The sequence below is a fragment of the Lissotriton vulgaris genome, chromosome 5 (genome assembly GCF_964263255.1).
Source record: "Lissotriton vulgaris chromosome 5, aLisVul1.2, whole genome shotgun sequence".
In the NCBI taxonomy this organism is placed as follows: Eukaryota; Metazoa; Chordata; class Amphibia; order Caudata; family Salamandridae; genus Lissotriton; species Lissotriton vulgaris.
This window is the reverse complement of record NC_141693.1, coordinates 1,063,267,093-1,063,281,598: the sequence shown is the minus strand read 5'-3', so window position 1 is coordinate 1,063,281,598 and position 14,506 is coordinate 1,063,267,093. Positions and strand designations below refer to the sequence as shown.

The 14,506-nt window shown below is 50.7% G+C and overlaps 1 protein-coding gene across 6 annotated transcripts in view; it reads left to right on the top strand.

Moving 5' to 3' along the window:
- Nucleotides 1-14,506, top strand: part of STN1 (STN1 subunit of CST complex) — a 482,731-nt gene that overhangs the window by 259,962 nt on the left and 208,263 nt on the right. For all 6 annotated transcript variants that reach the window (XM_086922737.1, XM_086922740.1, XM_086922736.1 and 3 more), the window contains 2 exons: nucleotides 6,967-7,072; nucleotides 7,965-8,124. In XM_086922737.1, the coding sequence (XP_086778863.1) occupies nucleotides 6,967-7,072; nucleotides 7,965-8,124 (266 nt within the window). The remainder of the gene's footprint in view (nucleotides 1-6,966; nucleotides 7,073-7,964; nucleotides 8,125-14,506) is intronic.

Genomic DNA, 14,506 nt, shown 5'->3' with positions numbered 1-14,506 from the left:
TCACGACCTACGAGCAGCTGTTCAATCTGATGGTATGGGAGCATCTGTCCAACAATTGCTTCATTGAACTACGCCAACACCTCCTCGACAGCAAGTTAACCGATCCCCGGCAGCTCGCAGCCGAAGCTGACCGGTGGGAGATCACCAGAGTGGGCCGGAATGGGTCCTACGAGCAGAACAGGAACAACAATGGTCACCCCCGACCCAGAGGAGGAGGAGGGGGCCAAGGACGAGGAAGAGACAACACTCCGGCCGCCCCCACTACCAGCACCACCCCCCCGGCCAACCGGGGCAGCACCCCGGCGCGACCGGGATACAGAGCCAATGTTACATGTCACCGATGCCAACGAGTCGGCCACTATGCAAACGACCCAAGCTGCCCGCAGTATCAGAGTCCAAGACCCCGCCAGGTGGCCGCCGCGGCACTAGGGGAAGAACAGATCTCCGAGGAACAAGAAACAGACGAGCAAGAGTATCAAGAGTGGGAGCCAGCAGCCATGACTCTCGCGTGCTTAGGGGGAAGAGACATGGTCCCGCGGGTCCCCCTACCCGCTAACACCCAGAAGTACAGCCAATGGGTGAGCATCAATGGACAACGGGCCGAAGCCCTTCGAGACACCGGGGCCAGTGTGACAGCCGTCCGCTGTCATCTGGTGACCCCAGAACAATATCTACCGAACATTCTCTGCCCTGTACGATCCGCCGACAACTCAGAGAGTCTGTGTCGGATGGCCTGCGTCCCCTTTGAGTGGGGAGGGGTCTCCGGCATGCTGAAGGTAACGGTCCGAGACGACGCCCCCGTGGACTGCCTCCTCGGAAATGACCTGGAAAGCTCCCCGTGGGCAGCCGTGGAGCGAAAAGAACACTTGGGGATGTTGGGCGTCCCAGACTGGGCGTGCGTCACCACCCGGTCCATGGCCGCCCGTGCCAACCCTCACCCCGAAGAACCAGAATGGCCGGCGCCACCGCCCCCGCCGAGACCCCCGACCATGGTATCCCCCTCGAACTTGCCCAACCTTCCGACCTTGCTAATCTTGACCAGTGGGCTCAAGAAGGGGGACCCACACAAGAACAATTTCGTCAGGAGCAGGAGACTTGTCCCTCCCTTGAGGGACTCCGACAACAAGCGCTCGCCCAAAGCGCAGGGGATACCTCCGGAACTCATTGGGTCTACTGGGACAATGACCTATTGTACAGCGAGCAACGAATCGCCGAGCTAGGGGCCAACCGAGTACTAGTGGTGCCCCTCCGCTTTAGAGACTTCCTGCTAAATCTGGCCCACGATGTCCCCCTGGCAGGGCACCTGGGACAAGATAAAACCTACAGCCGCCTAGTGACCCACTTCTTCTGGCCAAAAATGAGAAACGATGTGCACCAGCATTGCCGATCTTGCCCCACGTGCCAAGCCAGTGGGAAGAGCGGCCGCAAATTAAAGGCCCCCCTGCAACCCTTTCCAGTAGTCACGACCCCATTTGAGAGGGTCGGAATAGACATTGTGGGACCCCTAGACCCGCGTACAAGACAAGGCCATCGCTTCATCCTGGTACTAGTGGACCACGCCACCCGCTACCCTGAGGCTATTCCTCTCCGGACCGTGACAGCCCCAGTGGTCGGCCGGGCCCTGATGGGGATCTTCTCCCGTGTGGGGTTCCCCCGAGAAGTCGTCAGTGACAGAGGCACAAACTTTATTTCCAAATATATGAAGTCCCTCTGGCAACAGTGTGGGGTCACCTACCGCTTCACGACCCCCTATCACCCCCAAGGAAACGGACTTGTTGAGCGGTTCAATCGCACGCTAAAAGGGATGATCGGGGGATTGGAAGAGCCCCTCCGTCGCCAGTGGGATGTGCTGCTGCCGTGCCTCCTCTTCGCCTACCGGGAGGTCCCACAGAAGTCCCTAGGCTTCAGCCCATTCGAGCTGCTCTATGGGCACCCAGTACGGGGGCCACTCAGCCTGATCAAAGAAGGCTGGGAGATGCCTCCGGCCAAGAGTCCGCCCGATGTCTTCCGGTACCTCCTCACCCTCCGCAACCAGTCCCGAAGGTTCAGAGACCTAGCAAAAGCCAACCTAGAGACAAGTCAAGAGGACATGAAGAAATGGTATGACCAGAACGCCTCATCTATTGAATTCGAGCCGGGGCAACAGGTCTGGGTAATGTCCCCCACAGAACCGTGCGCTCTCCAAGACAAATGGACGGGACCCTTCAAGGTAATCGAGCGCAAGGGTCCTGCCACCTATCTGATCGATATGGAGTCCGCCCGGAATCCGCTCCGAGTCCTCCACACCAACAGACTGAAACCCCACTTTGCGCGAACAGAACTCAGTCTCTTGATGGCCACAGACAATGGGGTTGAAGACGACTCCGAACCTCTCCCTGACCTCTTGCGGACCCAGGAGCAAGACGGCTCCGTGGATGGGGTCCGACTCTCGGAGTCCCTCACCAGAGAACAACGCCACGAGTGCCAAGCCCTCCTATCACGATTTGCCAGTCTGTTCTCCCTCACCCCAGGTGTCACTTCCTGGTGTGTGCACGATGTGGACACCGGAGACAACCCTCCTATCCGCCACCGGGCCTACCGCGTACCTGATCGGGTACGGGCCTGCATCCAGGCGGAAGTAGCTAAGATGCTCACGCTCGGGGTCATCGAGCCCTCAGACAGTCCATGGGCCAGCCCGGTCGTACTGGTCCCCAAAGCGGCCGCCCCCGGAACCACACCAGAACTCCGGTTCTGTGTCGACTACCGGGGCCTGAATGACGTCACCAGAACGGACGCACACCCCATCCCCCGGGCAGATGAACTGGTCGACCGAATGGGCGCTGCCCGCTACCTCAGCATCTTCGACCTGACGGCAGGTTATTGGCAGATCGGCCTCACATCCCGAGCACAAGAACGTTCTGCCTTCTCCACCCCCGATGGCCACTATCATTTTAAGGTCATGCCCTTCGGCATGAAAAATGCCCCAGCGACTTTCCAACGGCTCGTCAACCAGGTCCTGGCGGGGCTCGAAGAGTTCAGCGCCGCCTACCTGGACGACATCGCTGTGTACAGCCACCATTGGACCGAGCACCTCCACCACCTCCAAGCAGTACTACAAGCCCTTCAGCGAGCTGGCCTCACGATCAAGGCCAGCAAATGTCAAATTGGACAAGGGTCGGTGACCTACCTCGGACACCAGGTGGGAAGCGGCCTAGTGGCCCCTCTACAGCTGAAGATTGCCGCCATCCAGAACTGGCAACCCCCTATCACTCAAACTGAGGTGCGAGCCTTCCTGGGCCTCACGGGCTACTACCGAAGGTTCGTGAAAGACTATGGTACCATCGTGGGGCCTCTCACCGAACTCACATCAAAAAATCAGCCCAAGAAAGTGAACTGGACCCCAGAGTGTCAAGCGGCATTCGAACAGTTAAAGGCCGCCATGTGTTCCGCTCCTGTGCTCCAGGCCCCAGACTACAGCCGGGAGTTCATCGTCCAGACGGACGCCTCCGACCAGGGCATTGGGGCAGTCCTGTCCCAAGTGAACACCGAAGGCCTTGATCAACCGGTGGCCTTCATCAGCCGGAGACTCCTACCCCGGGAACAACGCTGGAGCACCATAGAAAGGGAAGCCTTCGCTGTGGTATGGGCCCTCAAGAAGCTCCGGCCCTACCTTTTTGGCACCCACTTTCGGGTACAGACTGACCACCGACCCCTGCAGTGGTTGATGCATATGCGGGGGGAAAACCCAAAACTGCTACGCTGGTCCATCTCCTTGCAAGGTATGGACTTCACGGTTGAACACCGGCCTGGGTCCGACCACGCCAACGCGGATGGCCTGTCCCGGTTTTTCCGCCTCGACGAAGAGAGTCCCCAAGAGGATGGGTAACTCTCCCCGCCTTCAGCTGGGGGGGACGCATGTTGGACAGGCCACATGACGGGCCGCTCTCCCCCGGCTCGACCAGGCCCGAGCCCAGTCATACAAGCACCACACACCACCATTGTACGTCCTACGTCCCCTCAGGGACACCTGCCCTCGAACATGATCACCTCATGGGCCCGATCCACTGCCGACCCATGCGCTCAGCCTGGGCCGCCATCTTGGACACTTCATCACGAGGCCGCCTGGCCCCCGATCGACCTCAACCCTGGGCCTAGCCCGGCCTCAGACATTCCGGCACCACCCTCCACCCAGGAGGTGAGCGAGCTACTTGGCAGGTCAATGGGAGAAAGAGGTGTCGATGGCTCTCCCCCGGCCAGTGCCGCTCGCCCATCGCCTCCCCGGGCGCTGGCTCCACCCCCCCGCTGGGTGTCTGGACTCCCTCATCCCGGACCTCCCGACCTCCAAGTGCGAGGGTCCGGACATCAAAGCCCGCCAGCCCTATAACTGGGGCAGCTCCAGAGCAGGAAGGCAGTTGTATCTTGGAGTCGAGAGACGTAAAGAGGAACTCACCCTGGACGGACTACTGGCGCTGCCGTAGCTCTGTCCTGTGCACCATCGTCCTGCCTGTTGGCGCTGCCACAGCCGTCGTAACCTTCATCCTTCATCGTCGTCCGGATCTGCTGGCGAGGCCGCGGACCGTTGTAACCGTCATCTGCATCGGGACCTGCTTGGCTTCTCCACGGCCCGTCGACCATCCGTCATCCATCCCGGGACCTGCTTGGCTTCTCCACGGCCCGTCGATCATCCTTCGTCCATCTCGGGACCGGCTTGGCTCCTCCACGGCCCGATCAGCAAACACACCGAGCTCGAGGATTGAGAGCTATTTAACTCATTGGCAACTAAGACTGTCCCGCTACCCCTTTTTCCTCAACCCGAGATCAGAACCGAGGGGACCCCTGAGTCCAGACCTCCTTGTATCATATCAACGTAACCTCAGAATTGCCTATAAAGTCTCGTTAACCTTCAATCTTGTGTGGTGTCCGTCTGTGGGGGGGGAAGTTACTTATCTGTACAGTCGTTGGAGACGGCTCTCCCTGGAGACCTCTCCCCGTAATCTCGGCCGACCCTCCCGGTCCGTCTAACAATTAATAATCCCGGCGGCCCATTCTAACAAATCGAGAGCAGGCGACCTTACGATAGTGAAGTACGAATATGGCGGTAGTTCACTATTAGGACATGCCAACTTGGTCAGGCTTGCCCTACCTTATACTTACAATGCACCCTGCGCTCGGGCCTACCATAGGGGTGACTAATATGAATTTAAGGGAAGGTTTGGGGGACTGGCAAGTAGGCGTACTTGCGCAGCCCGCGTGACAGTACAAGACTGCACATAGGTCTCGCAATGACAGACCCGTAGACATACTTTTACTAGGCCGCTCGTGTGGGTGGCACAACACGTGCTGCAAGCCCACTAGCGGCATTTGTATTTACAAGCCCCGGCACTCTGCGTGCACTAGACTAGGGACTGACAGTAAACCAAATAAGCCAAACAGTAATTTAACATAGGGAGCCTTTGCACCGCGGCACTGATCAGCAGTGGCACAGTGCCCAGAGCGATATACCAGCAAAAATATCGTAAACAGAGGAGGCAAACAGAAAAAATGGAGGAGAGACTCAAGCCAATGATGTCGGGTCTAACAAGGGGTAAACCCTTCGACTTTTGGAAACATTGTGAGGTGGGCGTCACAATGAAGATTACAATAAAAGTGATGGATGGAATGCTGAAAATAATCTCTGCCACTGGTAATTACACATGGCTGCATCCCAGGCCATCATTTGTCAACCCTCCTTAACACCTCAGATTAGACTCAGCCATATACGAATCAGCCTTTTTCCTACTGCAATAGAAACAGTCCCGCTCGAACTGCCAAGCTGGGTGCTGTTCAAAACAGAACAGAGGCAGCTCAATGCAAGTTTTAGCCAATTTGGGCCTCTTCAGTTGGGTGCAACTTTGGTCCAGTGGCACAGTGAACGTAGAAACCTATATCTATCTGGGCATACACGTTGCACTTAGGGCGTCACTCACAAATACAAAAAAATTATGGATGGAATGCTAGAATTAATCTCAGTCACTGGTTATTACTTGGGCTGTGTTCCAAAGCATTGATGTTTTTTCCCACCACGTCCCTTGCGTGTATTGCCTTCTGGGTATGGCCTCTGTGCTGGATGTACTGTTCCCATGAGGAGCTAGCTCAGTATGGATTTTTGTAAGGCAGGCTGTGTAGAATGGCTTGGTGGGTGAAAAACAATGGACTGGAATGTGATCGAGCTGATTACCATGGCTGAGATGAATTCAAGCATTCCATCCATCACCCTATTATTTGCTGAAGTTGATGCCCTAAGAGCAACTGGCATGCCCAGATATGGCCACTGTGGCATTGGACTCAAGCTGCACCCTACGTACAACACCCAAATAAGCCTTCTTGCAGTTTTTTGTGTTCCCCTTCGGGGCAGGAGGTTCGCCTGGCAGGTCAGAATAGACTGCTTACATGAGGAGCAGATTGAGTACTAATTTACACTAAATGCATGGTTATTCTTTCACAGAAGTACATTTCGTTTTGCTGTTTCACATAATTAAGCTCCAGCAAAGTATACACATCACGCTTATCCTTAGTAAAAATATGCTGTATTTATAATTTATATACAGCAAATGGCTCATAATTAGGGAATAAAATCTTGTAAAATGTGGCAAAACAGCATTCTGTCTATGAACCTATACTTTCCAATGCTGTTTAGAAATTTCAGTGAAGGATTGCTTTAGAGGGAAGGCAAATAAAACAAAATGAACTCATTGGCAAATTAAAAGAAAAGGTTCTTAAATAATGAATCCTTCACAGTAAGGTGTAGACGTGGGTTCTGTATGCCACACCAACCTTGACCTCAGCCTCACCAACTCCCAGATCTGTCTGGGGCCAGGGAAGATCAAACCCAGTAACAAAGGCTTTCTCAGTCTTTACACTGATCAGTTCGACCTGTTTGCAATCTCACCGCTGTGTATGTTCTTCACACCAGTTTGTTTAATATTTCACTCTTATTTACTCTTATAGGTAAAGTGGAGGATCCTGCATGCGATGCACAGATCTTTAGGATGCTGGATGTCCCTTACCTTTACAGGAATGTTTATGACTTGCCTTTCGAGACCTCACAAGACAAGTAAGTGCATTCTCATGAGCTTACCCACTGTGGATACTTATTAATTCATGCATACTATAACTCTTGTACAATTGCTTTTAAATATCAGCTTGTGTCCTTTAGAGAAATAGCAGAAAAGAAGCCTGGCAAACATTGACAATAATGTTCTGTTACATCTTTGTTAGACCTGTGGTTCCTTTTTATATTTTAATAAAAGCAAACAAGTATAATAGAGTAGACGGTCTACTAATCATTCCCTTTTTAAAAGCATTCATGTTTGCAGTTGACAAAACCAAGAGCCTTAAGTAGAGTTTGGCAGCTGGGACACTCCTTATACGTGACATGGTGGATGCCCACCACTTTTAACGGAGTGCCCCATCCACCAAACTCTAAGCAAGGCCTTAAGTCTTTAAATTGTTACTGTTTGATTTAGCATCCAGGACACTGCGCATTTTCTGTTTTTCTGCTCCTTTTATTGTGAACCCCGGAATCGATTTTTAAAGCCAATACTGAAGGAGATGAGATTTACGCAGTATAATCCCGCATTGTTATATTTGCAAATGATGGATTCTCCTGTAACTATGTATTGTACCGCCAGTTTCCTGGCTGCATCTGTAAGAAGTAGGAGATTGAGATTAAGATTGGATTTTTAATGCTGAAAGATAACCATTTCTGTATTATGTACTTGATCAATGGACTGTTGGGCTCAAACGGAAATGAAATTGTGTAATTATCCTTTTAAACTGGGTTTTAACTATTGCCATGTTTAATACTGTATTAATTGATTTTTAAAAATGTTTTAACAGTTTTATAAATGTTTAGAATACTTTTATGATTTTAATTAATCGAATAAAGTGGTTTTGACTTGACTTGACTTGACTTGACTAGCATCTTGTTCAATGTTTGCCTGCAGTGACGACAATAATGAGACAACTGCAAGTGTGACACACCAGCTAAGTGAGCAAGTGGAAGACTTCCTGACAAAAAATAAAATTCAGAATTTTTACCCACGAGAGCTGGAGACCGTTGATTCTTTGATGTCTTTGATCAGTGACAAACTGCGTGAAACACAGGTCAGTACAATTTACAGAGATTTTTTATTCCTGGAAGGGTTTAGTTACCAGAATAATCTTTTATTGTTGTACTCGCATACCCTATTGCTAAGGTATGGGTTTTGCAGAGGGTGGAAATGAAAGTCCTTGGTATTAAATGTTTTAACTGGTTGTAGTGCAGAGATGTTAGGTGCAATAACAGCTTTGAGAGTACAGGAACTCCTAAAATGTAAAACTTTATTAAGTATGTGGCAAGCCTACTTTTAAAATGCTAATTGTATTTGTATTTATTTTATTATGCGCGAATTCACCAAGACGGGCATCTTGGCGCCACGGAATAGTCCGACAAATAAAACCTGAATGGCGTTAACAAAACAAGCGAGAGTGAAAGCTGCAAAGCAGAACATACGCTTCTATACGAATCATACTTGGATTATAATAGGGGAAAAGCTCCAAGACGGGAGATGTTTATGCCTTATAGAACACAGCGTGTATGAGGCACAGAGTTTTGTATGGGATTATTTACTTAACTGGGAGCCAGTGCGTCTGGACTCTGGCATGAGTCACATGATCGAATTTTCATAGGTTGCTCGCACTGCAAAGTTCTGGATTCCTTGACATTAATAAATAGAGGATTGTGGTATCTCCCACTAGATGTGCCCCCCGGCAGCTCTGCGTGTAATGGAGCTGCTCGCAGTGACATCACATCGAATGTCACCGCGACCAGCGTTCCAAGGCGAGCGCCGGGGAGACGAACTGAGAGAGCTGCGGAAGCACAGGCTGTGGCTGAGGTCGCAGAGCTATCCTAACCTAAATAAACACGTTTGGTTTATCATCTGTGGCGTCCTCGCCTTTCCTGGGCCGTCACTACACTGGCGACGAGGGAAATTCACATACGACCTCAACACGCCCGAGGAAAGAAAAGGAAAAGAACAGCTGACTGAAGAATCCTCTTTGCGTTGAAGCTGACAGCGCAACTAAGGAGCCGTCTCTTCGGGGAAGAAAAAAAGGAATCGGAGCGAAAGAGCACCTGATCGTCACCTACCAAGCACTGAAGAAAAAGTAGGTACTTGTGTCAGCGAGTGAAAGCGCAGAGTTGAGGAGTTATAGTGAAAGTGCCTGACCGTTTGGAGCCATAGGCGCGAACTCTCCATGAACTGGAAATGATTAAGAGCGCATCGTAATGCGCGAAGGGATGTGACACAAGGAAGCAGCAGTCTAGCGAGTAGCCGAGTGGTTATTCAGCGCATGTTGGTGTGAGACTGTTGCGCTTAGCACTCCCCATCCAGTGACTTTGCCTTTCAAAGGTGAAACCGGGGAATGGAATTTGAGGCACAGCTGTTCAAAAGTAAAGCAGCGAGGCGCGTGTGATTTAGGCTGCCTTTTCTGTCACCTCAGAGAGCGGAAAATAATCGCTGATCGGACGGCGTCTGATCGGGTTTTCCGTGCTGACGGAAGTAAGGTACACTTTTGAAGTAATCGTTAGCGCAGATAAGGAATAAACATTGAAAGGAAGCATTTGGTCAAGAGAAACGCAGCGCAAGCGCCTCACGAATTGGAAGCAGCTTATCTAGTACGTCTGGCATCCGAGTGAGGAGGGTGGTGACACTAATGGCCTGCTGTCAAGAAGTCAATTGTTAGCTCACAGCAGGTAGCTGAGCGTGTTGGTAACGCATGCCTGTACGAGAGATTTCCTAAGCACTCACCCCTTTCAGCTGTTGCAAAGAACAAAGTGGTAACCAGAGGGTAACTAAAAAGGCACAACCATCTAAAAGGAACGCAGCGAGGCTGTCACCACAGGGAGCGTTTCTGTATTAACTTTGTCAGCATTCCTCTGCCATAGTAACTGGAGCGTGATGCATGCACTGTCATGAAAGAAAAATGTACTGTGCCGGTGTTTAGGGTTATATTAACCGTATCTTGCCAGGAAGTGTGTGACGGTTGACACATTGAGGGGCGAGTGTAGTAGGAGGTTTCCTTGTCACCGCAGAAATGTTTTAAGTGGAACTTTGCTGGCAGATAGGAGAAAAGAACACGGGGAAGCGCACACTGTGAATGAAATAACAACGTTTTTGAAAGGTGGAGGCCACACGCTATTGGAGTCAGAATTCTCCTGCAGTAAGCTTTAAACAGGTTACAGTCTGATCAAGGGAGTGTGGGCCGAGGTGGCCATCGGAAGTACTCCCTCTGCAGGCTGCATTCGTACTGCGCTGCTCATGTTTTGAGGAATGTACCTTTAACACAGAAACTTGGAAGCCCAAGCAACTGGGGCTCACAAATTAACTGGTCTTTAATGGAGTTTCTTTCAAACTAATGCATGTAGAAGTATTGTACTCTAATGTAGCGTATGCATGTTTGCCCATTTTTTGCGCAAGAAATTAGTACTCTGCCCTACGGTTATATTGTGTACAGCAGAACACTAACATTCTCATCCGGGTTGTAGCTCTGCAAATACCGCTCCATAACAAATAACAATGCAAAGTGTGACCCCTCCACCCTTCTTTTTGACCAACCCAGGCGATCCCACTATTCAATGGAAAAAATGGAAAAAAGTGTTTTTGAATTACGCAACTGTATGTGGGCCTAACCTGGGCTTAGAAAGGAAGGTAGCGTTGTTAGCATATTACCTGGGTGCGGAAGGAGAGGAGGTTTTGGATCATCTCCCAGACTTAGGGACGCAGGAAGCAAGGGGTCTTAATGAGTTTGAAGTCAGTCTAAAGAAGTTGGATTTGCATGATCTCCCCAAGACAAGCACTATTATGGAGAGGTACCACTTTGGTAAAAGAGCACAGAAGGAGGGAGAATCTATTGAAGATTTCGTTTCTGAGTTGAGGAAGTTAGCAGCTACTTGCAAGTTCGGGGGGCAAATGAGGAAAGAATTAGATATCAGTTTGTATTAGCTTGCAGGATGGAGCGTGTGCGCGAAGAGTTATGGCTTGAGGATGACCCACCGTTGAGGGAGGTTCTTATCATAGCCAAACAGGTGGAGCACATGTTACAATGTGTAAAAGAGATAAAGCAAGACACTGGGGAAAGGAAGAGCGATGACAAGACCAATGTTTAGTGAAGTGGTGACCGAATGTGAGGCAGTGTCTGTGATCAAAGGCAAGAAGGTGGTGGGCAGAGAACAGAAGGAGAGCAAGCTGGGGGGATCATTCAAGGGCACCTGCTATGGGTGTGGCAAACAGGGACATCTAGCCAACGACAAAGAGTGCCCCGCCCTCAGATTTACTTGTAACAAGTGCGGCAAGAAAGGCCATTTCAAGCAATACTGCAAGAGTGGGCAAGGGGTCAGTAGCAAGAGTAGAGACAGGACGAATGTAGTGTGCGACGAATTTGTGGTGCAAGTCAAAGAGTTGCAGGTCAACAATGACACTAGGTGCAGTGAAGTAGTGGTGCAGGTTGAGGAAGGACAGGTCAACAGCCCGAAAGACACCATAAATGTAGGGGGAATTGGTCTAAAAGCATTGTTCGATTCCTGTTCTAGGATAACTATTATCAACGCAAAAGAGTTCTCTCGGGTGTCCAAAGGAAAAATAACTTTGAGAAAAATGGATTTGAGGCCTGGGGGGAAAGCTGGTCGCCCTATCTCCCTGAAAGGTTACTTCTTAGGGAAGATTGAATACAGTAACAGGACTACCGTGTCCAAAGTTTATGTGTCCACAGTAGGTGACAACATCTTGGGGTGGCAAGCTCAGAAGGAGTTAGGGGTCTATCCTAATCCCAATAGTAATCCCCAGATCCTGATACAGGAAATACATGAACACAAGACAGACATAGTGTCGGAGTTCAAAGGAGTGTTCAGAGAAGAATTAGGATGTTTAAAAAACTACTGCCACAAGATAAAATTGAGAGAGAACGCTAAGCCAGTTGTGGCTAAAGTCAGGAAACTCCCCATTGCCATCCAAGAAGAGGTGAAATCCGAATTAGAGAAATTGTGCAAGGCAGGAGTCATCGAACCGGTGGAAGCGACGGAATGGTTGGCACCCATCGTGGACGCAAAGAAGAAGGATGGGTCAGTCCAGCTCTGCATCGACCTAAGGGCATTGAACAAGGAGGTCGTGGTCGACCGTTACCCTCTACCGAACATCACCCAAATGATGAGCATGCTGGAGGGAGCTAAGGTGTTCTCCACTCTCGATCTCACCTCAGCCTACTTCCAGATAAAACTACACGAAGAGTCACAGGAACTCACAGCATTTGTGTCACCGATGGGCGCGTACAAGTTCAAAAGGATGCCTTTCGGGCTGGTCTCGGCAGCCGCCGTTTTCCAGAGAATCATGGGCAACATCTTGAAAGGCATCCCAGGCGTCATGTGTTACCAGGATGACGTGCTTATATTTGCTAAGAACCATAAAGAGCATGATGAGAGACTGAGATGCGTACTAGGAAGGTTCCAGTCACAAGGACTTACTGTGAAAAAAGATAAGTGCGTGTTTGGATGTGCAGAGCTAGATTTCCTGGGGCACAAGGTGACGACAGAAGGAATACGCCCCAAGGCCGAACTGCAGAACACCATCGTAAATTTGGCACCACCCACGAGCAAGGACGAAATCAAGTCGTTCATGGGGATGTTGGAGTTTTACAGGAAATTCATAAGGAACCTGGCAGGAAGGACTTACGCCATCAGACTGCTGTTGAAGAAAGAAACTGAATTCAACTGGAGTCAGGAGTGCCAGAGAGAATTCAAAGACGTAAGGAGGGCACTTGCAGAGGCCCCCAGCTTAAAGTCATACATGCCCAACCGAGCGACAGTAGTCACCACCGATGCTAGTGCCAAGGGGCTGGGAGCAGTCCTCACTCAAGTAGGCAAAGACGGAGAAGAAACCATAGCGTTCGCCTCAAGGTCACTCCAGAAATCCGAGAACAACTACTCGGTAATCAAAAAAGAAGCACTAGCAGTATCCTGGGCGGTGGGGAAGTTCAGAGACTTCCTGTGGGGAACTCAGTTCACTCTTCGCACTGACCACAAGCCGTTAGTGGAGGTTTTCAGCAAGAAAGGCCTGGATGCCATCTCCAGCAGGATAAGGCGGTGGGTGGTCAGTCTTCAAGAATACACCTTCGGCGTCGAGTACGTCCCGGGAACACAAAATCTTGCAGCAGACTGCCTGTCGAGACTCGTCAGTGAAAATGAGGCGAGGGAGAAGCAAAAGAAGACAGATGAGGAAGAGGATGAACTTCAGATGGAGAATGTCTGTACCATCCAGAGGGCGTTGGGTGAGGAAACATGGAGAAAGGCATTAGAGGAAGACAGGATCCTGGAGGAGGTGTGCAAGAGAATAAAAGACAGGTGTAAGAATGAAGATAAACGGGAAGAAAACCTGCGGCCATACTGGGCTGTCAAAGATGAGTTGTCCATAACGGACGAATGCCTGTTCAGGGGGACGAGACTGGTGCCACCGGCATCGGTGAGAGACAACTTGGTCGAGATAGCTCACGAAGGGCATCTAGGCATCACCAAGACTAAACAAAGACTCAGAGAGAGCTATTGGTGGCCTAACATGGACCTTGCCACTGAAAGGAAAATCAGGGACTGCATTCCCTGCAGCAACAGTGACAAAGTCCTGAAGCAACTGACGCCCCCAATGGTATGCAGGCCGCCACCGTCAGGACCCTGGGAAGAGTTGGCGCTAGACATCGTGGGCCCATTGTCTGGAGAACTGCGAACGCCTTACATCCTGGTGCTCATGGATTTGTATTCTAGGTGGCCAGAGATGAAGTTTGTAAATGAAGTCACGACCAGGACAGTCATCGGGTTCCTGGAAGAGGTGTTTATCAGTGAAGGACTACCCAGCAACATCCTTACGGATAATGGGGTGCAGCTATGTTCAAAAGTAATGGAAGATTTCCTTGCGGAGAGGGGCATCAAACACAAGTGGTGTGCCTTATACCACCCCGAAACCAATGGCATGTTTGAGCGGTTTAACAAAACCCTCAAGGAGAGCATTCAGCTAGCCAAAGCCAGTGGTATAAGCTGGAAAGAGGAGGCGTGGAGGCGGCTAGAAGCATACAGGTTCACACCGCACCAGACGACGGGTGTCGCCCCGTTCGAGCTGCTCCGTGCAAGGATACCCAACACCAAGCTATCCCCAGGGTGGATGGAATGGCACAAGGGATGGTCAGACCACACCAAAGGAACGGAAAGCTTGAAGAAACAAGAGGAAGCCATGAGAAAAAGAAAGGAAAGATATGACCGGCTCAAGGCCACACGGCAGACCGAATTCAAAGTAGGGGATAGCATCAAGATCAGAACCCCCACTGGAGGAGCAAGTTGGTCAGGGTACAGTAGTCCTACAAAAATCACTAAACTATTCAAGAATGCCGTAAAGACTCAAGAGGGAAAGATCTGGAACCTAAGGAGAGTGGCGAGATACCACCCGCCAGGGCAGGACTCCATGAGCGA